The sequence below is a fragment of the Actinia tenebrosa genome, unplaced genomic scaffold, assembly GCF_029948245.1.
Source record: "Actinia tenebrosa isolate PJP-AT-01 unplaced genomic scaffold, QUT_ActTen_1.0 PGA_scaffold7__59_contigs__length_16204524, whole genome shotgun sequence".
In the NCBI taxonomy this organism is placed as follows: Eukaryota; Metazoa; Cnidaria; class Anthozoa; order Actiniaria; family Actiniidae; genus Actinia; species Actinia tenebrosa.
In genome coordinates, this window is record NW_028292584.1 from 26869 (window position 1) to 53136 (window position 26268).

At 36.9% G+C, this 26268-nt stretch overlaps 3 protein-coding genes across 5 annotated transcripts; 1 reads left to right on the forward strand and 2 right to left on the reverse strand.

Annotated features, from left to right (window-relative positions):
* Positions 1-911: 911 nt before the first annotated feature.
* Positions 912-26050, reverse strand: LOC116296751 (uncharacterized). Of its 3 annotated transcripts, XM_031704821.2 has the most exons (6): positions 22507-22982; positions 16370-18205; positions 13407-13782; positions 5220-5365; positions 2870-2913; positions 1848-1988 (listed from the first exon to the last, which is right to left on the reverse strand). In XM_031704821.2, the coding sequence occupies exons 1-5, from the start codon at positions 22851-22853 to the stop codon at positions 2871-2873; spliced, it is 2748 nt and encodes a 915-aa protein (XP_031560681.2). In that variant the 5' UTR covers positions 22854-22982; the 3' UTR covers positions 1848-1988; position 2870. The 3 variants fall into 3 exon arrangements, with proteins under 3 accessions (XP_031560682.2, XP_031560680.2, XP_031560681.2); XM_031704822.2 differs by lacking the exons at positions 2870-2913; positions 22507-22982 and adding an exon at positions 25644-26050 and having other exon boundaries at positions 912-1988; XM_031704820.2 differs by lacking the exon at positions 2870-2913 and having other exon boundaries at positions 912-1988; positions 22507-22969.
* On the forward strand, positions 6378-9734 carry LOC148905274 (uncharacterized). The gene is made up of 2 exons (XM_089040038.1): positions 6378-6767; positions 7316-9734. The coding sequence occupies exons 1-2, from the start codon at positions 6521-6523 to the stop codon at positions 8863-8865; spliced, it is 1797 nt and encodes a 598-aa protein (XP_088896164.1). The 5' UTR covers positions 6378-6520; the 3' UTR covers positions 8866-9734.
* Positions 10052-11860, reverse strand: LOC148905275 (uncharacterized). The gene has a single exon (XM_089040039.1). The coding sequence runs from the start codon at positions 11730-11732 to the stop codon at positions 10221-10223; it is 1512 nt and encodes a 503-aa protein (XP_088896165.1). The 5' UTR covers positions 11733-11860; the 3' UTR covers positions 10052-10220.
* Positions 26051-26268: the final 218 nt, after the last annotated feature.

The window sequence follows — 26268 nt, forward strand, 5'->3', positions numbered from 1 at the left end:
ACATAAGACAAACTAATTGGAGTAGGTCACGGGTAAAACGCTGGAATGTTGTGTTTCGTGCAAAGTTTTCAAAGAAAGCAGCAGCTTTGGCCGCTTCTAAGGTTAGTTGTTCAAAAGTGTTGCGTACCTTTACCAGTAAAAGACGGTTTTGTTGAATGAAAATATATCTAAATTTCATTCCTTTGCAATGCATTTAACTAATTGTGTTCTAGTTTTACAGTTATTCTTCTAATTTTGTCGTACTATTGCTATTTTTATACATTTTGTTCGGTGTTGTGTGTCGCTTTTGATCAATGCAGTTGGATTAGAGAGAGTTTTCCTCATAATATCAGTAAAGCTAGAGCTAAACTCTAATTTAAGTCAACAATTTTCCATTATTATTCTTTAAGAAAAAAGTATTTTATCTTACCTTGACCAGGAACTGTTTATTTAGGCCATTAGAGGCCGATATCTAATATACCGCTTCGCTTCAGTACTTGATAGTAAATTTTGCCTTGACAGCACCGAGTTTACCCATGACAGCAAGGTCATTTGTAGGCCAAAACCAGGGTTCAAGTAAGATAAAAGCATATTCTTCCAACTTAAACATCTTCGTTCCTTATTGAAGTTCTTAATCCAAGTCATTTTATATTGAGTGATGTTTTATGGACTGCCCAGACATTCATCGCACGAAGCCATTTTGTTTTACAACAGGAAGCCCGGTAGTAAAACTTTTACATCCCATTTGGCTCGAAGGTTTCACACCTAGTCCAGAGGCGCTTGAGGCGAGCCGACCGAATGCGTGTTCCAGTATTGAAACAAAACTGCAAAATTGAAGCTCGGCTCAAGTGCCTCTAGAGTTAAGGTACACTTTTTTCCGTCTGGCGGCTTTTAAATCTTGATTGTTATCATAGACAACTACGAGACTGCCGTAATACAAAAGTTTTATTCTCTATACAAAAGCATTAATGAAACTAAATTACTACTATATTCCTTTAATTATATTCTTATCTCACGTCTACTTATTTTACGTATAAATCGTTACATTTTACATCAAATGTTATTGACAGGGATGCATGTTCGCAATCTTAGACCTCGTCCTTTTAACCAATCAAAATTCGCAAATTCTTATCCAATGACAGAGCTCTAATGCGGCCGAAATGAAACGACATCCTGCTTTTGCATCCTCATTCATACGAAATTTGCACAGAACAAATAAAAATTATTTTTTTGAAAAATGGTTAATTTGGAATATAATGAAAAAATTACATTTTTGAGAGCATTTTCTTTAGCTAAATTTATTTGGTAATTTTTGTATCAAAACATCTCACATTTTAGGAAATTCAAAGGGAGAATATATCTTTTATCATGGCTGTGATAGATCAGCAATAACGCTAGGCTTTCCCTTTCTGTAGTGGAGATGATTAGCATTTCGATCACTTAAGTATATATGAAAATGTAATTTCTTGGAGTGCACATTCGCGAAAAAATGGAATGAGCAAAGAAGTGGTTGCCATCTTGGATGGCAACATCCAACATGGCACGAGTTACGCCAAGGATAGGATCCATAATACTCATTTATAAGTTTTGTACAGTGATTTATCTAGATATCAAAAGTCTTTTTTATCGTAACATTCGTTCAGTTAGCGATTCAATTTTCCAAACATGGCATCAAATATTTTTTTGAAATTTAAACAAAAATTTGAGATTAAGTTTCTGTGGCTAACTCAAGTCCCTCGCTCGCTCGCGACAAGAAACCTGAATGACTTCTTAGCTAATATTCATTGTTATGGAATCAATGGAAACAAAGAGCAAGCGTGCATGGAATTGGTCAGGAGCACTAGCTTGATTTAACAGGACTATTATCAGAACCGTTAACCCTTTGGTTCCACTGGGTCTTGTGCTGTTGACGGCCAAATCCCTCGTCATAGTTGCCCTTCATTTTGAAAAGCTGTTTAAAGTGAGGCTTGCAGTAGAGTGTACCTTGTAGAGCGGCAAAGTTTCCAAGCCTGGAAAAGAAATAAGGCACACAAGATCAATGACGACAAATGAACAGGTACAATCAATAGTATAGTATAATTCTACTGGAGATGCTTAGTTACGTGTTCATTTTACGACATGGTGGACAGAAAGTGGGCATTCAATAATTCGTGTTTTATTACAGCTAGATGATAAAGAAAAAGCTAGCTAAGAAAATAGGAAATTAGCTAGCGCATTGACCACTTGCCATTCACCGGTTCACGAACAAGTCAAACAATAGAGGCTTTAGGACGTTATGAAGAATGATTCAAATTTAGTGAATCATTGTGAACAGGTGTCTGGAAAATGATTAACGTTAGCTAAATGCACCCCCATTATTTACTTATTTCTTTCTACATTACAATACTACCAAATAATTTCAAGACATTCCTCAATTCGCCTTTGCCAATTTATATAAAATATGGAACTTTGGTTCTAAACTCAAACAATGATGGCACAGTTTAGATGTCCTTGGTTTTCGGATAGGCGAAAAAAAGAATACTATGAGAGGACTGAAAAACTTTAGACATGGGACATAGAGAAGTATGCATGATCTCAGTGTTTTTTAGTCGACGTTGAAGATATATTTTAAAGTAGAGTGTACAACAAAGGTGGATGAGAAAGACTTAAGGACGCGTTATTTGAATTCATTAGTAAAGCTCCAAAATACAAAACGAATACAACTAATCTGTAGCTTACGATCGAATGATAAAACAATGGCGAAAAGAGGAAGATGGTGACAGTTAGAACAAAGTACGAGCATCAAAGTCTCGAGTCATAGAAGTAAAAGATGACTGGGCGCGGATGCATTCAGGTTGGATAACTACGTCACCATTAACACGTGACATTCACACGTGACACACGCGAATACCTCAGTAGCGCCTGCTATAGGACGAAGAAGTCTTTTCCGTACTACTAAATAAAAAAGCAACGTTTCAGTAAGAACACTAGGAGACACTTCAGTATCATACAGAGAATCAGGCTTGATGTGGGTTTGACTCCAATTGACACGACTCAACGAGTATGACTCGTATCCCGAGATCTACGGGTTTCAATACACCTAATCGAAAAATGGCGACCAATTTAAATAACTATTGTTCTGCACCAACTAGCGACTGACTAGCCTGGTGTTCACGTGGAAACACAGAAGCGTTTTCACATGTATGAGAGGCTAGTCCAGTCGCTGGTCAGTGCAGAACAATAGTTATTCAAATTGATCGCCATTTTTCGATTAGGCGTATGTGCTTGCAATATAATAGACCCCATGGTTATCAGTGCAATGCAACTATTCTTGCAGTCCTGAATATCCTAATCCATAAAGCCTAACCCTAGCTCCCTCTGACCAAATATATCAAGCAAGTGTCCTTTCTTCTAGTCATAGCGATCGTATTTGTTTTTTAGCGATCGATTTTATTATTCAAACAAGTTAGGCTACCTAACGCACGCCGATTAGTTGTCATACTTGAGAATTAATTTGTGATCATTCTACGTAGACGGTTAGTTAAAGTGCTACTACGACGAAAATCGCTCAAACTTGGATTCAGCTGAAACTTCCTAAAAATACTCTTTAAAGGTCCAATAATCACTGTATGAAGTGTTTTCTCGATATTCAGGACGAAAGTATGATATTTTTACGATTATTTTTTGGAGTCTGTGACGTCATACACTCAACATCAAACATTGCTACATATATTTCTTTGTATATAAATCCTTAATTTATTTTATTCCTATGAAGCCCAAACGGTGGCTAATGTGCTTATTTCACATTACTTGTGACTATAATTTATATTTTGGGGTGTTTGGGTATTTCTTTCTCCCTTTACTACTGATATTTTGATCATAAACTACAAAGAAATGTATGGAGCGATGTTCGATGTTGAGTGTATGACGTCACAGACTCCAAAAAAAAAAAATCGTAAAAATATCATACTTTCGTCCTGAATATCGAGAAAACACTTCATACAGTGATTATTGGACCTTTAAAGAGTATTCTTAGGAAGTTTCAGCTGAATCCAAGTTTGAGCGATTTTCGTCGTAGTAGCACTTTAAGCATTAAAGCTTGGTTTATAACAGAGAATCCTTAGAGAGAAAGTTACTTCTAACTGAATGAAGTCTTAGTTGTCAGTCTAAGTTGTCGAAGTCAAGTCTAGAATACGATTCGTAAGGGTCTTGAAGTACGTTAAAATTTCCTGGCGGCACAAGGAAACTCATGGAGAAAGCATCTCAATTACACATTTCCTCGAGCATGCGCAGTAAGAAATAATAATTACCAGATAACAATGGTTCGCATCTGGGCCCTGATTAAAACGCAATGAAGTTGTTAACTGTAGAAAGCCCTAATCAACATTGATTTGCGCATGCGCAATATAATAATCTTTCTGCCTATTGAGAATCCTTGGCCACAAGTTTATAGATATCCTGACTAAGCTAATTCTAACTACAGTTATTGGTTTATTTCTTATGTTATGTTAATTAACAAAAACTCTTGTTATTTTGAACGCTATTCCCAACCGTAAATATACAAATTTTCATGGGCTAGTCACCCAATGACATCAACGATGACGTAAGATTCTGAAACCCAGGTGTTAAAGGGATATAGAACAGGGTTCCCCAACTCATGACATGCCAACAGACCTTTTCCAAATTCACCGGCTTGAGTGCCCACGAAACAATGGCTTCAAGTCGATGTTGGAATTGATAGAATACAGTAAATGTATGAACATCTCAAGTCTTAACCTCGACTTTTGCCACATTGTTCGTGGCCTCTCAAGCGAAATAGCGCAGCGTAGCCGTGTCGTCATAAAAACGAAGACAAAGGCGAAATTCGGACAAACAAACTTACAAGTTTACTTTCAGCAGATAATTTTCACAGCCGATCGCAGTTGATCTTAGTTTACATGGGTTATTATTGTAACTTTAAGTAAAAATAATAAAATCGGTTCGTATAATCCTCGTAGCGGTTAAACAGAATGCAATGTTTGTCCGAATCTTTAAGCTATTTTTAGAATCAGTGCGCTGCGTAATTGGAAAAGGCCTATTAATTAACCATTCACTTACTGTTTAACCGTTTGCATGATCAGATGGAGGCAGTCATGTTGGATGACAAAATTAGTACAAAAAATCGTACTAGCAACAAAATGGCTTTTCAATGTGAAAGTGATTTGCAGCAAGTTGTTGGGAAGTTGTCAAAAAGTTCATTTAAGCTAAAAATAGACACGTACCTCAAAGTCTGACGGCATTCTGTGCATTTGAAGCAGAATTTATGATAGACTTTTTTGTCAGCTGCAAGTCTTTCCACGGGGTAGACAGTTTTCTGGCACACCTCACATTTTTCTTGTGTTGGTGCCTGGAAAGCCCTTCCAGTGCGCTGCAGAAAAGAAAAGAAAATTTATAAAGAACAAAATCGAACAATAAAGAATTAAAATTGCGGTCACAAATTCGAGTTTGCGAATTTCGAAGTAATAACGACCGTTTAGAGGATTTTAGGACTAAATTTAGGAAAGTGAGATAGCGTTGGCAAATTACTGGTTTTCATAGCCGCCATCTTAGTTGAATTTAACAAGACATTTAATATCGCTCTTTTCCTATGGCTTACTATCAATCACGTGACTTTTTTGGAGTTGACAGGGGAGCAAACAAGCGGTTGACTGGGGGGGGGGGGGGGGGGGGCAACTAGCGTATGCTAAGTCAAAACATATCAAAATAAGTCCTCAAACTATTGTATTTGACTATTTTCACGACATCAAACCAGAAAACAAGAAATCAAAACAACCTCCAGGATTCTACAAGCCATCAAAAAAGAGCCATTATATGGCAAGCCGAATGTAGCAATATTCAATTCAGCTCGTTTATTCAACGTTCAACCATATTTATTCAACGTTCAACCATATTTATTCAACGTTCAACCATATTTATTCAACGTTCAACCATATTTATTCAACGTTCAACCCCTTATTCAACGTTCAACCCCTTATTCAACGTTCAACCCCTTATTCAACGTTCAACCCCTTATTCAACGTTCAACCCCTTATAATTCAACGTTCAACCCCTTATTCAACGTTCAACCATATTTATTCAACGTTCAACCATATTCATTCAACGTTCAACCATATTTATTCAACGTTCAACCCCTTATTCAACGTTCAACCATATTTATTCAACGTTCAACCATATTAATTCAACGTTCAACCATATTTATTCAACGTTCAACCCCTTATTCAACGTTCAACCATATTTATTCAACGTTCAACCATATTCATTCAACGTTCAACCCCTTATTCAACGTTCAACCATATTTATTCAACGTTCAACCACCCCTCCCCAATCCCCTCCCCAAGGTTTACTCGTTCCCGGTTTCCTCTCCGCCCGACTACAACAGCCTCGGGCAGAGGGGAGCCTAGGAACAAGGTTGAAGGCGACCTGGCCTAAAACAGAGCCCAGTTACACCGCGTACGTTGTCAGATTTGATCGGTTACGCACGTGTTTGGATTTGGGCATAGTTATAATAGAGATTGGGGCAGTAATGGACAATAACAATAAAAAATACTTGGATGATCTGGCAAAATGCCTAACCGAGGCAGGAAAGATCTTAAATCAGATGAATGGTTCTTCGAATCCATCAACTTCTACTGGTCTCTCTAGCAGAATGGAATCTGCTATTTCTTCGGTCGGGAGAACAGTCAATAGAGCTCAATCTATGGTCCAGAACTCTACAAACAGAGGGCTTTATTCCCGTTTAAATGGACGAGAACGTCTGCGAGCCATTTCAGGTATTGTTTATACTTTTCTTTGGAGATCCCATTGTTCAAAACCTATCGTAGTTTTCGTGACTCAGGCTTACACGTGGTAAAAGCTGCCATTTTGTAGCGCTGCGCGAACGTAATAAAAATAAAATATACTGCAGTATGTCCTGCTCTCGGACCCTCCATATGATTCAAGCGTCGTTTTATAGTACTATGACTATGGATTTCACCGAAGTGTGGTATGCACACTGAGACGTTTGCTACTGTGCTAATAAACATAAACGTTGTAGTCTGCATTCCTTTCTACAGTCGGTATCCTTTTGATTAGGGATAGACCATTATATTTAGGGGGAGGGGGGGGGGGGGTGGTATGAGCAAAAAGATTTTTTTTAAATTATTATATTACATGGTTGGAAAAAAATATTGTTGTTGAGGGCTTATCATATTTTTTTTGCCAAAAAGTTTGATGTTAAGGCGAATCATTGATTTTGTAAAAAGGATGCTGTAACAAAGCCAGTTTAATTTTGATTAGCTTATTAAATGCAGAAGTTTTAACTATTGCTTATGCTTATTAGGTACTTCTGCCTCATCTGCACAAAAAAAGGCCAAACCAATGGAAAAGACTTTCGAGTTTGTTCTTGTAAATTCCAGGGGGCAGCTCAATGAGAGTGATTCATTGCTCTTAGAAGATGATGCCATCATACTGAGAGGCATTGTTACTCTGAACTCTAACATGAATGAACAAAACATTCGAGCATGCTTGGCTGAGGCAGTTGTTATAAAGTTTCCAACTGTGGCTCCACAGGATTTGGAATTTTTAAAAGCAATTAGAAGAAAATTGTCAAAGCCTGTAAATGCTGGTGAATTCTCCTTCAAAGAAGTAAAACTCCTTGCAGGCCAGGGAAGCATTTATATAACCCTGAAGGATGGATTTGAATGCTTGCTTGATGATTATATTCAAGGAAGAAATCGTGAACCCAATGTAGAAGGTGAAGAAAGGCAGGAAACACCAGCACCAGTCACTCAAGATGGCAGGGAAAATAACCATGGCCAAAATGTAGAGGATTATGAAAGCCTTGTTCCTTCTCAAAAGCCACAAGAGGAAGATGACGGCGACCTACTTAAGTCTGCATGGGGTGGGAACTATGATGTTGAATCAGCAGTGAAAGAATACTTGAAAGCATGTGAGGCAGACAAGGCTACTAACCCAGTTGAGGTATTAAGATGTGCACAAAAATATATTGTGAAGGGACGACCACTTGATACTACTGAAACTGAGTCAAATTTGGAAGGAGAGGTGAACTTTATTGATGTGAACAGACAAAACTTGTTAAAAACTGCATTTGATGAAATTGAAGAGATTGAAAACCTTCAGCTCACTTTGCAAGTAACCTTTTATGGTGAAGTTGCACATGATAATGGGGGGCCAAGAAAGGAATTCTTCCGTTTATGCCTCAGAGAGATTAAAGAAAAATATTTTGACAATGGATTGAGGAATCTGCTTTCTGATGACTATATAAAGGTTGGCATCATCATGGCTCTTAGCATGCTTCAAAATGGGCCAGTACCAAAATTTATGGATGAATCAATGTTACAAGAGTTGTTTCAAGAACCCAAGCCCAGCATATGCATTCTTAAGCTACGTATGGGGTTTGCAAAGATTGGCTTGTACCAAATTGCAAAGGCTGTCCCACAGTTAGTACACTTGATGCGACCCTCTCAATCGTATAATCTTACAAGAAGAAAGTTGATTTCCTTACTTGCACCTTCCTTCTCAGATGAAGGGTCAAATGCAAAGAGGTATGAAATGGCTGTCTATGAGTTATTCTTAAAGTATGTCCGAGAGGCTACCAGTGGTAGTAGGGCAGCCATCACCATTGGACATATCTTACAATTCGCAACTGGTGCTGAAGAAGAGCCAGTTCTGGGCTTTGCAATTCCACCTAGCATCTGCTTCGCCACTGCAACTAGTAAGAACAAGTGGGCTTTTGTGCCTACTTCAAACACTTGCACCCAGACATTGTATTTACCCACTGGGTCACATGATTGTCCTCTTCCTTCTGAAGAAGAGCTCTTTGATGTATATGACAGTGCCTTTGTTAATGTTTATTTCGGTCTGGCATGAGTATAAGAAACTCCTGCCTCAATGTTACATAAATCATGAACAACCTAAAGAGATTCATTCACAATTGAAAAAAACTAGGACAAGAATACAATGATGAAATTTATTTTCTTCTGATATTTTAATATGATTGCCAAAAGCAAAGCACAGAAATGTAAACTTGAATGTTTGATTTTTTGTGTTCTAAATTTTCCGAAGAGATATATTGGTGTTGCTTTAAACAATTTCCACATATAAGCTAAAACCAAAAAGTTGTTACTGTTTATTTTTCTAAAAATGTTGAAGATATTTATGAAAGAAAATTAACTATGATATACATAGCTCTAAAAGATGCACTGTTATATTGAAACTATTATTGCTATTGAAAAATCTATTTGTTATTTCCTTCCAATCTTTGAAGAAATTACTGGTATGTCAATTCTTAGGTTGCTAATAGCTGGGATTTCATTTCTTAGAGCCTCCTGGGAAAAGGGATTTCATGTAATGGGACTGGGATATTTGAACCAAAGAACAATAGGAAAATGAAATTGAGGATTGAGTAAAACTGGCCGAGATTGTTGGATTTGAACTGGGATTGGAATAAACAGTTTTTGGTTGGGATATGGGATTAATAATAATTAGCACCCCCTTTTTGTTAAGGATTTCAGCTTTACATTTTTAGGAAAATTATGTGAAACTAGGGTGGGTGTAAGGGTGATTTCTAAAACACATCAAAATTTGTTATTCAAGGCAGAGTAACAATTCCAGGATCAATTTAAAGCCATGGCTTTTCTACAACCAATTCATATGTGCATTTCAAAACAACTTAATATGCAGTTGAAAACTATTACAATTATTTCTAGTATTAAACCTGCAGCTTATTAAGACCAAAATTTACAACCTGTATTCAGTCTTGGCACTTCCTGAGTATTTAGTTTTCATGACAGGTTCAGAACCCAAAAAATTAATGATCAAATTATATTATTTAGAAATTGATTTTTGTTGATGGTGGAGGGGGAACTGAACTCGGGGGGATGAAAGTATTAATACACAGAAGAGAAATTAGAAGAAAAAAAACTTCCTTACAGCAGACCCTGGATTACTGAGATGTTAATTATGAAATTTTTTATTTTTTATGCATAAATTCACAAACTACAGGTGAATCAATTTGGTTGTGTTGTATGAAAAATTAAAGCTCTCAGACTCAATATCACAATCTAAATTTTTAATGGAGACTAGCAATATGGCTTGCTATGGTGTACTACTATGTCAAATATATATAAGAAAACAATAGAACAAGGGTCTCCTACATCATAAAGTCCATTAGATTCATATCGAAATCATGGGGTTCGTGACTTTAATCTTTATTCATAGCATACTCATTTCATTTCTTCAATTATCTCTTGAGTGAGACTTAAAACCTGACAATATATGTCTACTCCCAGTTCACTTGATTCCTTCAGTGGATCAATCCTATCCAAAACGTATGCCTTTATTAATTCTTCATTATCAAGATCTATTGGCTCAACTATCACATTATTTTCCTGTCTGGAACGTGATGGACCTTGGGCATCGTATCCATACATGGCTAGGTCATCTGGCTCTTCATCCACCAATCCATGCGCTAATGGATTATTGGCATGCATCATTCCATTTGTCCACATCTGGATGGGGGACCAGTTTCTCTCTGTACGTACTCTGTGGTGATTAAAAGCCTTCATAAATTCATTCATTGCCTTATTTATTCTGGGGATAAATACCAAGTGTAGAGCAAAAAGATGGACAGCTTCATTTACTTGGAGTATTCCAGTGGATTCCATGGCATAAAAGGTGTAGTAATACAGATGGCAAACACATCTGAAAACATCTCGCCACAACCTTTCAATGCGCTGATTGTGAGTTGAGGGACCTGCTATAAAACTTCCTCTTCCTTCACCTCTAGCTTTCACCATGGCATCGCATACAAGGACATTCTCTACACCTTGATCCACTCTGATTCTTGATGGCCAGAGATCACCATCAGAATTAATTGCATTTAAAAAGAGTTCAAGAACAGTTTCTGAAAGGTTGTTTGAATTGCAACTTAAATACATTATTCTTCTGGAAAATCCATCGATGCATCCATGAATTACTAGTTTCCAACGAATCAACGAATGGTGCCCATCAAGATGCCATAGAGAGTTTGGCCATGGCACTTGATAAGTTCTTCGAGACACCAAGGCACCCCATCTCAAGACAGTGTTTTTAGGATCCATTCTAGCCATACTTTCTCTTATTCTTTGCCTTTGAATTCTGTAGCCAAGTGACTTTACGTAGCCAGCAACGTAACCCTGGCCAGTGGCTGATCCATGAGTTGACAAATATGTTTTAACTATATCATCCAGTATTTCGTCAGACAAGTCACTAAAGCCTTTCATATCTTGTAAATGAAATTCTTCTACTCTTCTGTATATTGTCCATCTTGAAACGCCTAAATATTCTGCAATCTTGGTCCAACTGAATCCTAGTGCACGAAGTTCTTCAAGGGTTTCACAAGAAATATCATACGAAGGCCTACCAGGTTTTAGAGAGCAAGTCTTGGTGGCCGCCATTTGCCCAGCAACAGTTGTAGGCGTGACAGATCCCATATTGATGTAATGTGACCAAGAATTCAACACATCTGTTAGATATTTTGACAACAACTCGAGTTCATTTCTATCACTTGGATCCACGCTGAAGCAATCACACAGTGTCCTGGTCAAACAAACAGCCATGTCAAGTACAACACTATGTGCTTCGGCAATCTCTCTATCAAATGGCTGCTGACTAATTTCCTTTGTTTTCTCGAGAATAGAGATTAAACATCTTGGAACCTCTTTCTCAAGATCGACTTTTTGATCGGTATCCGCCATATTCTAGACCACTGGGCTCTGTTTTAGGCCAGGTCGCCTTCAACCTTGTTCCTAGGCTCCCCTCTGCCCGAGGCTGTTGTAGTCGGGCCGAGAGGAAACCGGGAACGAGTAAACCTTGGGGAGGGGATTGGGGAGGGGTGGTTGAACGTTGAATAAATATGGTTGAACGTTGAATAAGGGGTTGAACGTTGAATGAATATGGTTGAACGTTGAATAAATATGGTTGAACGTTGAATAAGGGGTTGAACGTTGAATAAATATGGTTGAACGTTGAATGAATATGGTTGAACGTTGAATAAATATGGTTGAACGTTGAATAAGGGGTTGAACGTTGAATAAATATGGTTGAACGTTGAATGAATATGGTTGAACGTTGAATAAATATGGTTGAACGTTGAATAAGGGGTTGAACGTTGAATTATAAGGGGTTGAACGTTGAATAAGGGGTTGAACGTTGAATAAATATGGTTGAACGTTGAATAAGGGGTTGAACGTTGAATAAATATGGTTGAACGTTGAATAAACGAGCTGAATTGAATATTGCTACATTCGGCTTGCCATAGTTGAACGTTGAATAAGGGGTTGAACGTTGAATAAATATGGTTGAACGTTGAATGAATATGGTTGAACGTTGAATAAATATGGTTGAACGTTGAATAAGGGGTTGAACGTTGAATTATAAGGGGTTGAACGTTGAATTATAAGGGGTTGAACGTTGAATAAATATGGTTGAACGTTGAATAAATATGGTTGAACGTTGAATAAACGAGCTGAATTGAATATTGCTACATTCGGCTTGCCATAGTTGAACGTTGAATAAATATGGTTGAACGTTGAATAAATATGGTTGAACGTTGAATAAACGAGCTGAATTGAATATTGCTACATTCGGCTTGCCATACCATTACCGGAAATGACGTCTATTGATAACAACCTATATCAACCAATGGCCACCGTGTCTTTCGTAATTTCATTCTCTTGATGATGATTGAAAACTAGCAATTCAGCTCACAAATCGAGTTCTAAATGAATTCCCAATGAACTCCGTTAATTAAAGAAATAATACAAAAGGAAATGGCACGTGAAGAGAAAACATCACACCCAAGCTAAAGAATTCTATTTTTTGGCTTATTGACAAGAGGGGCACAGTCGACTGATTACGCTGATAATCATAAAAAGGTCTTCAAACCGAATGAAGGAGGAATGAAAGCGAAAAATTAAAAACGCTATCACATAACAGAATCGCGTAGACAAATATATACACTAAAATTTAAAAACTAATTATCGCCCTCAAATAGCAACAGGCGCTACGCTGAACAGTATTGTTAAGAAATTAAGAGGATGCGATGATTTTTAATATATTATCCAAGTGGAATTTCTTAAAAAGGCCAGCAAATGAAAGAGTTGGAAGTCACGCAATCCACCGTGAGAATAAACGATCGATGTAACGACATAAACGATGTAACGACACAAGCAACCACAAGTTAACGAAATGTAAACAACGCTGTGACGTTAAACTCGAATTAAAAAATACCAAAAATGTTAAAAATCTCGGAAATTAATTTGGAATTAACACTGTTTAAATTGACAAAAACAGAGAGATAAAACGTTGTGTATGAATAAAAATTGAATACGATTTTTTAAAGCTTATGGATTTTCTTTAATGCTACATACCGGTGAAGCAGAACCTCTTATGTTCTCACTAGGCTTGTCATTGTACTTTGCCAAACGATTCTTGGATGCTTGGAAGATGTTATCATTATTTACTGTTCTTGGTGCAGCATGATCTGTGTCATCTCGAGAGCGTCCAGATCTATAACCACGTCTGCCGCTAATCTCTTCCTCACCACGTTGGCTGTCTCTCTCACTTTCGTCCATGGATGATGTCTGTTCACTTCTTGAACCGTCCTCTTTTTTCTCAGTGCTGTATTTTCGCTCAAATCTAGACTTAACCGTGGCCGTGTACGTCGATTTCTGAGTTTCTTCTTCAGAAGTTGTCGAGTCTTGTTTTCCTAGATTAGACCTGGCAGTTCTTGTTCTCCTTGAAGAACTGAGGCCGAAAAAGAAAGTTGAATGGTTATTTAACAGACGTCAAGAACAATGACAGGCCCACTCAAGGCTCGACGTTGGGAGAGGCAATTTAGTATATTTTTTTTATTGCATTCTAGAAAATGCCAGGCAAAATGGCTCATTAATTATTGATAGGATTAAGCTGTTGGATCTTTATTCATAAAAGCAGTACTCAGCCAACAATGAATTTGACGTATGAGGAGATAGCGAAACACCCGGAAAAAATTTCTAGAAGAATAAAAAACTAATACAAATCCTTGTGGCTCTGTTAAAATTTAATTACCGAAAAATTAATAAGAAAAGATTTCTGGCGATCAATGCTGGAAATAAAGAAGACAAGCCATATATCATCCAACAGAGCAAAAATTGATCTAGATAGAATTAATTATCTTTATCATATTTGGCCCAAAAATGATCGCCCACAATGTAAATACTACCAATATTTCCTTCAAGATGATGAGCCAGGAGATTGTCAAACCTTATTTACTTTAACTTTTTCTCGTAACCGGTTTCATTAAATGACTATTTAGAAGCTAGGAAATTTCAATTCGTGCTTGACGGTTGGAAAATGCTAATTGTTTCAGATGTTGAATACATTTTTCGGAAGTGATTCGACCTTGGGGTCTTTGTTGAGCATTTTTCTCTTTAGTATATATATATCTGCTATCGTAAAGGCACTTTTGTATCAATATTAGTCGTTGAATCTCTATAGCCTTTTAGGCTTCATATTCACGTAATAAATGTACTTAAGAGAAGATTCAAGGCAGTTGGTTCAAGTGCTCCATAGGGGCGAAACAGACTAATATAAGTGACACGAACACGGAAAGTATTTCTTCCAATCGGTGAAAAAATATGGCTATCTAATAGAATATTACAAGAAAAAATTGCTTTAAAATTGTTCTTAACGCAAAGCCTTTGCGGAAATTCCAGCGAATAAATCAAGGTCTTTCTTAGCTGTAATGTTTTTATAAATCAGTCAAGGCCAAAAGCGGTCAAGGTCGTACGCGTAAGCTCACCTTAGGGATGCGATCTACTCTTGATGTAATCTAAATCCACCGGAGATGCAGAGGACTACAGACAGACTCACCCAAAGGGATACGGCCTTAATGCTGTCTAAAGACTAGTGTGATACCTTGGCCGGTTTCGGAAAATTTATGAGCAGTTGAACGTGTTCTGGCTTGACGAGCAGCGTGAGGTATAAGTGGGCGTTACATACGTACTTGAAATAAAGACAATACATGACGTATTTCCGGGTCCAAAATTCTATTGTTGCATAACATTTTCCCGGGTAGCTCCGAAGTATTTTACCTTCGCTTGACTGATGTTAAAACTAAGTGGCTCAAAAGTGTTAATATTTTAATCACGTTCAGGTTCTAGTTTATTGGTCTACTAGCATATTGAACATGAAAAATATTATATTATGCAAACATTAAAAGCAACAGGTCACGCAATTGTTACATTATAGTAACGCAATGACCAAATAAACTTTGACTAGTTATTTATGTAATTTCGTAATGTATTCTAAATACGCTAACATTTGTTGGCTTGACAAACAAACCTATTTTTCTTGGACTTTCAATTGCATCGACTTCTCTAAGTTGAACTGATGTTTTAAAAGTTTATAAGGATTTTGATAACGTTGTTAAGTGCTCTCGCTCGCCGCTTCCTGGAACCAACAGGCGCGTGTAACTTGATATTCAATTAAAGTGCATATGACACGAAAACATTTTAATGTTAAAAATGTGTATTCTATTGGCATGAATAAGAAAATCACAGTTAAATTTCTTTCAAAAACGTATTTCTCTAGAAATTCAAGAAAATTTAGCACATGTTGTGACGTCATTTTGTTTACAAGTCTCCAGATTTAGTTGCAAATACACGAAATTTGTTTGAATGCAGAATCTTAATTTCGGGTAGTACACTTTTCAGTTTCCCACCATTTGAAGAGTATTTCGTAAGCTATCAAATGAAGCTGTATAGAATATGCCTTTTGTTGTTATTTTATAAGAATTACAATTTATATTTAGTGCATTTCTACCGAATCTAGAGTACGTGTCAACAAAATGACGTCACAAATTGGGCTTAATTTTCTCACATATCTCAAGAAATAAGCTTTTGAAACAAATTTTATTACGACATATTTATTATTATTAACAAACTATACATTTTAAACGATGAAATGTTTTCGTGTCATATACACTTTAATGGCAATACTTAATATCATGGAGAGATGAAAGAAAGAAAATTGATGGGAATAAAAACGATCCTTAATGGCAATACTCAAGATCATGGAGCGATGAAGGAATGAACCTTGGTGCGAATGAAAACGATCCTTGCAATTCCAAACGAAGAATAATGAATTTAAGGATAAATTTCAGGCTTTGCCATAAATAGACATGTCTGAGATGATAACCCGAAATTTCGAATGTAGCATCTGGCTGCAAATTAAAGTCTCTACACTTCTATTGTAAAGGTCAACGCACACCTTTACTGGGACATACCTGTAACTGGGCTGGGACATTGATACTTATGCAAATAAAAAACCATGCCTCTCCTCCCTCACTTACCGAGATTCTTCTTCGCCTGCGTTGTCATTCTGTTCGCTTTTCTTTCTCTCCGCCAGCCTTGCTCGTCTTTCTGCACGCCGGGCAGCAAAGGAATCTTTATGGGCGTCTTCTGTGTCCTTACTAGAAGACATATCGGAGTCGTCACTGGTTATTCTTGAACTTGTCCTCGAAGTGCTCGAATCGGAAACATCTTTAGTCCCGGATTCTTCGGCTTCTCGTTGTCTTCGTCTCTCTGCTCGTTTTGCCATTCTTTCTTGTCGAGCTTTCTCGCGTCTTGCTTCTTCGTCGAGGGGTTCTTCTTCCTCTGCTTTTTCTTTGGGTGGCTCGCTTTCAGTCGTAACTGAAGTAGTCGTCGTTATAACTTCGTTAGTTTCCTTTGAGGACACTGCGGATTCAAGTGCTCGTTTCGCTTCTTCTTCGCCTTTCTTTATGAGTTCAGCTTCTTTAGCTGCTTGTCGTTCAGCTTCTTCCTTCTTTTCTCTCTCTTTGCGTTCTTCTTCGCGCCTTCGTCTTTCTCTACGTGCTCTCCATGAATTATCTGAATCTGAATACTCCTTTTTACTTTCCTCCTCTTTTTTCTTCTTCTTTTCTTCTTCCTCCTTAGCTTTTCTTTCTTGTTCCTTTCTTTCTTCTTCTCGTTTTCTTTCTTCCTCTTCTACCCTTGCTTTTCTTTCTGCCTCCTCTCTTTCTTCTTCTCGTCTCCTCGCCTCCGCTCGTTCTCTCTCCTCTTCTAGTCTGTCCTCTTCCTCCTCAAGTCTATCTCTTTCTTCTTCTTCTTCTTTCAAACGTCGTTTCTCTGCTTCGTCATCAGAATCATATTCCGCGTCTCTTCGATCTCTTCCATCTTGGTCATCGTGAGGTGCAGATTCTGTTGTTTCTGTAGACTCTACATGGATTTCGTCGTGATGCTCAGTGGCACTCGATTCACTGGTTGATGCCTTTGATGATCTTTTTCTTTTGTGGTGATGTTCTTTGTGCTCGCGTTCCTTGTCATCATGATCCTTGTGATGATGCTTATGGTGCTTCTTCTTTTTCGATTTCTTTTCAGCCTTATCTTTCATCGTATTCCCTTGCTTAAACACCTCAAGGTAGTCCGATTCGGGTTTTTTGAACTCCTCCTTTTGTTTAGCTTCAAAGATGTTCACCGCTGACAGAGTAGAACCCTTCTTGGGCGAAACTTCTTCATCAACCAGACGACCTCCACTTGTTTTAGTTTGACTTTCTTCCGCAATTTTTTGCTCAAAGATCTGTCGGTGCGACCGTGCTCTTCCCGCAACATCCTCCTCTCCGTTAAGGTCCAATAATTTTCTCCCAGCTGCCTTCGTCTCCGACGCCTCGGCAGCCTTCTGCTCAAATATCGCTTTGTGCGACTTTGCCTTCACAGAAAATTCGACATCAAATTTCCTTTTAGGGGATGGCGACACAGATTCTTCCTTAGCTTTCTGCTCGAAGATTTGTCGATTGGACTTCGCTTTGCCCGAGAAGTCGACGTCAAATTTCCGACCCATTGATGGAGAAACTGCGACTTGTTCGGCAGCTTTTTTCTCGAAGAGCTCACGATGTGTACGAGCTCTGCCTGAGAGATCTGCCGCTTCGCCATCGACTTCTATCTTGGGAGATGAGGTCTTGACCTGTACTTCCTCCTTCATCTTTTCTTCAAAGATTCTACGATGCGCACGGGCCTTTCCTGCTTCAACCTCTTCCTTGACATTTCTTTCTGAGCTCCTTACTTGCGCGCTTTCTTCTGCTTTTTGTTCGAATCTTGAACGGAAGGATGCTGCTGTTCCCACCTTTGGCATTTCTTCTTTGGTTAGTTTCCCTTTCTTTGTACGTTCCCTAGAAACAAGTTGAAAAAATAAGATTAAGAACAATGAATGGGTAAGTCCTTAAAACTCGGGGCGTAGCTGAGAGTTTGTATATTGGATACAACATGGACACGAATACTGTAGATTGCTTGTCAAACCTCTAGGTTAGTTTCTTTGTGTTTCACTAAAATTTTCAAGATAAAAGTGAATATGGCCAAGAAAATCCATCTTAAAGTTTATGCAAATGAACAGGATTCTGTATCCGATTTACAAAACTCTTCATGGTGGTGATTTCTGTTGTGTTTTCTTCATGAATTATTAATGAGTTTAATAAGAATAATAAGAATATATAAATGGATGGACGCAAGGATGGATGGATGAATGAAATCTTTTCAAATATGCATAGTTCGATACTAATGATTAATATGACAATAAAATTCTTTTTTATTATCTAATGCATTGCAATTATTCCATACATTAAAAGCATTCAAAAACTCATCACTAATTCATGAAGGAAACACAATAGGAATCATGACCATGAAGGAGGTTTTATATCTGACATAGATTCGTCTTCATTTGCATAAACTTTAACTTGAATTTTCTCTATCAAACTTGGTTCATTTCGTAAAGAATTCAGTACAATATGAGAACATACATCATGAGTTTTTTAAGTAGTGTTTAATAAATGAGCAGAAGTGTTTTATCAGGATTTAAAAACACGAGGCATAGCCAAGTGTTTTTAGACCTGATAATTAAAACACTCATTCTGCTCATTTATTAAACACTACTAAAAGCCCACTACCTCTAGAAAGTTCTAAAATTTCTCAAATATGGATGCTTGTAAGCATGTAAGTATATAAAAAACCTGTTAAAAAGAGTTTTTAAACGGTTTGTATGCTGCTAGGAAATTCTTCAGGAAATACATTGCTAGGGTGGGTGGCGTACTCTATAAATATATATATATATATAACTCAGACTGTGTTTATATAAATTTACAAAAGAGATACTGATTAAAGAAGAAGTCACAGTAGGACAAGTTAAAACAAAGTGCAGTCTTGAGTGACTTTTACATATTGATTAATAATAACTTCTACGAACATATGCGTCAATAAATGCAAAATTTTAAATTATGCAACATCTTACATATACCCATAGTTTTATTATCTTATGCTTGGACAATCGTTTTAGGAATTCCACTCATCTAAAAATAATAAAGACTCTTTATTGATGGGCAACGTTAACAAATAAAATAAACCTTTATACCTTAAGTCTGGCTCATATGATACATTTACTAAACCTAAGCTTGAAAAAAGGAGTCTACTTTGTGGCTACGTGAAACCAGAAATTCTTTGTACTTTACTTTTTTCTCATGTTATCATTTTTTTCCTTTACTTTTGCATATCAGTACATATAATAGTCAAGAAATAAGGGAAATGCAAAATATGTATATAACTATTTTTATGATAACAGAGCATATTTTTCACAATTTGATTGGCTGTGATCAATAACCTTGGAAAAAATCTGATGGGATTTTTAGCCCATAATTTGGCCTTTCATATTCTAGTCAGATACTATACCAGGATATAGATAGATATTTCAGATATCATGGGTTATTTTCATGGGAAAAGAATGATTGGCACTCATATGTATGCCGAAGGCAGATACAGGAATAATTTGCAGAGACTGAATGATCACAACATTTTTTTGCCTATAAATGTTTCTTAGTCACATAACAGGGCAAGTTGCAACCCAAATAACTCTACCCTCCTTCAATTTCTAAACGATATTTGAAGGCCAGGATCATTAATAATTCCATTCAATTTTCAACTTATGAACAACATTTTGCAACATTTGCCCATTTCTGAACACGTTATTCCCCTGAGTATCATCTCTTTTTCTACCAGTAATGCTTGCAATGATACGATAATATGGATAGGACTTGGACAACTGGAATGTAATACATGTGTTACTTTAGACACCAAGTCTTAGCTTCCTTGCTACATTCCTTGTCATCTTTCCTGGGACTACATGGAATGGGTTTTGCAATAAGAAGACTCTTCTCCCCCCCCCCCCCCCCCCCTCAAACCCATCTTAATCAAATAATAATAATAATTGCATGTGAATGTGTTTTACTCCTCTTACCTTCCTTACCACAGTCAAACTCTGACAAATGGTTCATTGTTAGTACACAATCTTTGCACATTCCATACAAAAAGAAATTATATTGTGTTATTTTGGATATAAATAATAAAGTAGAAAGTGCATGCTCATGCTGTGCGCTCTTATAATGCATAATAACAGGTATTTCATAATACCTTATAGAACATAAAATCAATGATCGAATAGGATAGAACATTGTAACCTGAGCTAATGGATTAATTGGCCAATACTAAATATATAATCCTATTATTTTATTCATTTATGAGGAATATCATTCATGGAAAATACAAACTTGTCAATTGATCCTACTGTTATAATGCACTGGAATGTTAGAAGTTAATTCACGAAACAGTTGCTAAAAGGTTATCAGATAATCATCAGATACGGAAAACCAGGATCTAATTGCCTCTCAAACATATTGCATGACAGATGTAAAATCCAGGAGCTGTATATATGTGATGTATAATCAGAATGCGGTTGTTCATGGTAAATCAAAACACTTAATAGGATTAGATACAGGCCTTGTTAATTATATATCAGTGTCCATTTGCAAATTAGAAAATTCCAGTAAATATTCTGTGTAAGTGAACTATCAATGCATCTAATGATAATGAAATTAGGCCTAATGGAATTAATGAAATTTTTTAATGTCAAACCACAGAATCGTAGTCATTACATATCATATGTATTTCATGTCGATCATCAATATTAAAAAAGATGACTGAGTAATAATAATAATTTAGTATTCGTAATAAGCATAAATGCGCAAGTGGATATGATTAAATGCCTCTTGCTAGTACAGGGCCATAGCTTCAAATTTCTGATTGGTCCAGTTTTCGAGGTTTTTGAGTTTTTCTTACATTTTAAAAATATCTTTCTTATATTTTTTTCACCGAAAGTGAAACCGGACCAACCGTACCAGTGGCTACAGCCCTGTAGTATGGACGAATAACTTGTAAAAATAGGTTTGTTTTATTTTCTAAGGAACTGTCTGCAAATCAATTGTTATCAAAATCTTAACCACAGCATTGATTTATAATTTTGCAAGTTATTATCTAATTCCCAGTAACCTGGGCATTTGGATAAGGAATTAGTAAAACCAAACTTAACCCACGTTGCCTTAGCTCTCTAAAAATAGTTCTAATAACACCTTTGGAATAGTCCTAACAGATATAATGAGATTCATAGTCCATTACAACAATATTTCTTCTAATAGAGTATAAACAATCTGCAAATATGGTGAGAAATTCAAATATACTTTTAAAAATTTCCAATTTAATATATCTATGGTCTACGATGTCAAAGATCGCAGTTTTCACAAGGAAATTGGTTGGATATTCGGAAAATGCGCTTGTCATTTTGGCAGGAACGAAGGCAACCATGGAATGATAGAACTTTACAATCGTTTCCCAACAGGGTCAAAAGTCTTCACACTAAATAGAGCGTAACAAATCAAATCTTTATCGTGTCTTAGCTTTTTAATACACAAAAGACTAATCCGTTCCAGGATGAAGACAAAATGCCAAGAAACTTTTGACTCCTAGAAAGCAGCTTTATGTAAATTAGTAGATGCACGCATCACTGAAGTGTACATAAGTTTGTTCTTCAATCTCGATGGACTATCATAACACTTCACCGCTTTGATGACGTTGTTCCGGTTGATAGCCTAGCCCAAATTCAAACCACACACTAGATTATTTTTTACAGTGTTTTTTAAAATGGTTAAACTAACTCTATTTGGGAATAAAATTTAAATTTTTGTGGACGATAAAAACATTTGCTATGTAATTAAGAGATTAGCATATAGATCACGTCAATTGTTAATGCTAAAAAAAGCCATCGGACTGCACTTATTGTTCAAAAGTTCCAATATATGTATAAATATATAAATGTTTAGGTCAAAACTGAGTGCACACACATCTTAATCAAAGCAAAACCCTGCAATAAAATGTACAAATTTGGGATATAAGATATAAAATTTGGGTGATAAATTGCATTATGTCGGATCCTGCAGCTGAATAAATTTGCTGAGGTTCGGGTTTGAGTTTAAAAAATTAAATTGGAGGCCTTAGGAATAGCGACTGTGGGTGTTCACCTTCAAGAGACTTGTTCGTCAGGTACTCAAAGAAAGGATACATCAACGTGTATTGATTCTCTGTGAAATCTTCTTACCTTTCGCTATCACTACTCTCTGATTCTGTGTAAGAGTCGCTATCTGTTTCCGATTCTGAATCTGTCCCTGATTCGCTGCTTCCACTGCTTCGTTTACCATCATCTTGTCCCTTGTCTATGATCGTAGGTTGGTCCTTTTCCTCGTCTTGTCCAACAGGATCGTCTTGGAGTTTAGATTTCTCCGGAATTCCATTCCTCTGGTCACCATTTTGTGTCTCTCCCTCGCTCTCCGATTCCGAAAGGTCTTCGCTCGAAGCAGAATCTTCCCTCTTCTGCAATCCATTTAATTCCTCATCGCTAAACTCTTCGTCTCCTCTGACTGAATCAATAACTTGTTGCTCTGCCATGATCAAAGTTATTTTTGCAGGTAAAACGAGAGTTGTTGCTCAGAGGAAAGCTCTATTATAAGAGAGACGGTCCCAAGTTACTATCGCCGCCCACACTGGCATGCAAAGATCAACACTAACTGTCACTTTAGACACATATCTATCGAATTCACCGCGAATCAGCCAATCGCATCGTCGGCTGATCAAATATAAAACCCTGTTACGTGTTAATGAGGCCAAATATGGTCAATTGGTTATTGGGAAGACGAGGCACGAATGCAATGCTTTCTTATCCCTAAGACAATCCTACAACGTATGGAAAGTTTTTTCGAAAGTTGTTTTTTGGTGGAAAGTTCATGTGTTGTCTGTTGCACTGTTGCTTTGAAGACGACACGAGGTTTTTTTTGGGGAGGGGGGTAAATTTTTAGGGGCGGAAAGAAGATAAAAATTTTAGCTCGGCTGACTAAGAGAAAAAAAGCCGGTCAAAAAAAGAAAAGAAGTTGGAACAGAACCTCCCATTTCCCTCTCTTTCTCTTTCATTGATAGAAAATGATCGCACATTCCCACATAAAGAGAAAACGCCAAAATATTCTTGTTTCAGAGATGATTCCTGAAAATCTCAAGGGTTTTAGGAAGATTGCGTCACTTATATTTCCGGTATTAGAAAAAAAAATCACGATTTCACTTACGGTTTTTAAATATATATTAGTTTGGGCTTCCTGTGTCATAGGACGCCCAGTGATGCGATTGAATAGCAAGCAATACTATTTTCGAAAGCCATCCATAGGTGTCTTTTTAGATTCGAATTTGTTTAGTCTTTCTTTCTGTGTTATTTGGTTTAAATTAGTGCAATAACTACGGTTGTTTTTCATTAGTTCTTTTGTAAAATTTATTCATAAAATTACTCCAGAGCTCCAGGGCTGTTTCCAAAATTAACCCAACGAATTTAAAATATGATATCTGTAAAACATTTTTATTCAGTAAAATGTACTAAAATTCTAAAAGAAAATTCACTTATGTAAATTTTGAATTAAAAAAATGAGAGTGATTTATCAAAAAACTTAAGTGGAAAGATAGCGTTGCCAAGAAAATAGCTCGGGTAAAAATTAAAAATAATGACAAAAAAAAATAATCTTGTATTAAAACATAAATTGCAGCAACAGCTTTTAAAGGTGTAAGAGCTAGTAAGGTGTTCAAAAGAATTATACCTTTTCAAGGTAAGGAAAAAGATTATAATCACCACCAAAGAACTATTATTGCGGAATCAGCTCAAAAAGTTGACCATATAAGGCTGTGTTGGGTAAAACAACAACTTGGAAGCGAAGCGAAGTTCGCAGGTGGCTTCAGGCGTATGAAGAAAATAATTTTAGTCCAATAAGATGTCTTATTATAACCACTAACTGAGCGGCGAAATTGAAAGGCTTGATTCATCGATTGGATAAATGATTTTCAGTAAATAGAGAAATAAATTAAAGGTGACCACAAATTTTTTGCCGCTGGCTGTTGAACGCCTCTATTGTGTCTGGAGGGAAGTGACATCATCCCGAAAATGATGTTTTTGTGATAAGCACTAAAATTATAATTATATAACTTTGAATATATAATTCTATGACTTACAATCAAGTCCAAGAAAAAAGAAATGACGTCATCTGACTTCTTCCTTGATAAATGATGTAAAACAAAGGAAAGACTGAAAGTCATTACTGAGCAGGGTTTATCCGCCCTTTTATCTTTCCTAGGTGTAAGACGAAAAATAAAAGAGTTGTGTTCAACTGTATACGTAGTCTTCTTCTTTTATGACATTGAAAATTATCGAAAACAAAGATCCAGAGAGAGTCAATGGTATACTTTCACAGCCCTTTCCATTCCTCATGAAGCCGTTGCTTTAGGAGAAATTAAGTGTAAAACAGGAAGCAAAGAAGAGAAATTTGGACATGACGTTACTCTTCGACTGTAGTCTTCTTCCTGGCCTTTATCGATGACATTGAAAATTACCGAAAACAAAGATCTAGAGAGAGCCAATGGTAATCTTTCACAGCCCTTTCCATTCCTCACAGGAAGGGTTGCTTTAGGAGAAAGTGTAAGACGGGAACTGAGGGGGAAAAAAGAGAAATTTATACTATGACGTTACTCTTCGACAGTAGCCTTCTTCCTGGTCTTTATTGATGACATCGAAAATTACCGAAAACAAAGACAAAGTCAATGATATACTTCCTCAGCCCTTTTCTTTCCTATGGGTGAAAGTGTCGAAGAAGGAAACAATAAATTTGTGCTAATGACGTTACTCTAGCTTTGACTGTGTCTTCTGATCTACTGTACCTTTAAATGACATATAAAAGCGCCGAAAACAAAGAGAAAGTGAATTAATGATATACTTTCTCAACCCTTTTCTTTCCGGTGGGTCGCCTTAGAAGGTAAGAAGGAAAAAATAAATTTGTATTATGACGTCATCTGAAATTCAAGTTGTTTCTGCTTCACCTTGATCGATGACGTTGAAAAGCACAAAGAAAGAGACAGGTCCTCATTAAGATTCTCAAGACCTTCAGTCCTTTCTATAGGGATGGATTTCTCGTTGACCTTTTCTAGACTTTGCCGTACAAGCACGCTTGCTGTTAACAAAGGATTACTTTATTTCGCTCGTGCACAAAGATCGACTTGAAAGGTCAGTCTTGAGACAAGTCTGGGCTTGTTAAAGTCAGAAACAAAATCCGAGCTGATAAAAGTCAGGGCGAGCGGCTAACTCACAGATTGAACCCTGAAATAAAAAGCCCACGAATCAAGGGGGAGAAACTTAACAAACTCTATACTCACATGCGAGACCATGCGATGTCAGCTGCGTTCCTATTCATAACCACTAGTAGACGATGATTTCATGTGTTGGAAATGTATCTCGTTGGATGGTTCAACCAACTTGATAGCCCACTAGCCGGTGTTTAACAATTAAATGTCTTCCTGTGTTTCAGTTTGGACACAAAAGACACCACACCTCTAGGATTGAGTTAACTAGATTTTTGATATGACATTGGCATGTTGCATAAATCTCCCAATTCTCTCTGGTAACGTTAGCCTCAAAATTAGTGAATTTCGCAATACCATGGATGCGGCCACCAGTTTTTTAAGTGGACAATTTCTATTTAGTTGCCAGTTGTTTAGTCACAAATACTGTAATATCATCCAGACGTTTACTATGCATGTACACTACTCTTGATTTACTTCAGTAGAGAGAATAAGAGAAAAATATCAAATGCCCTTGGCAGGATTCGAACCCACGTCTTCGGTATTCTAGTCCGATGTATTAACCACTACACTACAAGGACCAACCACGCTGGGAACGCAGCCAGAATATGAAATGTAGGGTATTCGTGAGGATCCCAGAGCGATATTTTTTCTCTATAAGATAAGTTGAACACCGTAAATATGTACGCAAAGAATAGAC

Bases quoted from the DNA above. Each gene is read 5' to 3' on its own strand.
- LOC148905274 (XM_089040038.1), top strand. From the start codon at position 6,521: ATGGACAATAACAATAAAAAATACTTGGATGATCTGGCAAAATGCCTA. The intron at 6,768-7,315 runs GTATTGTTTATA...TATGCTTATTAG, and splicing joins ACGTCTGCGAGCCATTTCAG to GTACTTCTGCCTCATCTGCA.
- LOC148905275 (XM_089040039.1), bottom strand. From the start codon at position 11,732: ATGGCGGATACCGATCAAAAAGTCGATCTTGAGAAAGAGGTTCCAAGA.
- LOC116296751 (XM_031704820.2), bottom strand. From the start codon at position 22,853: ATGGCAGAGCAACAAGTTATTGATTCAGTCAGAGGAGACGAAGAGTTT. The intron at 13,783-16,369 runs GTAAGTGAGGGA...TTTCGGCCTCAG, and splicing joins GCAGGCGAAGAAGAATCTCG to TTCTTCAAGGAGAACAAGAA. The intron at 5,366-13,406 runs GTATGTAGCATT...TCTTTTCTGCAG, and splicing joins TAAGAGGTTCTGCTTCACCG to CGCACTGGAAGGGCTTTCCA.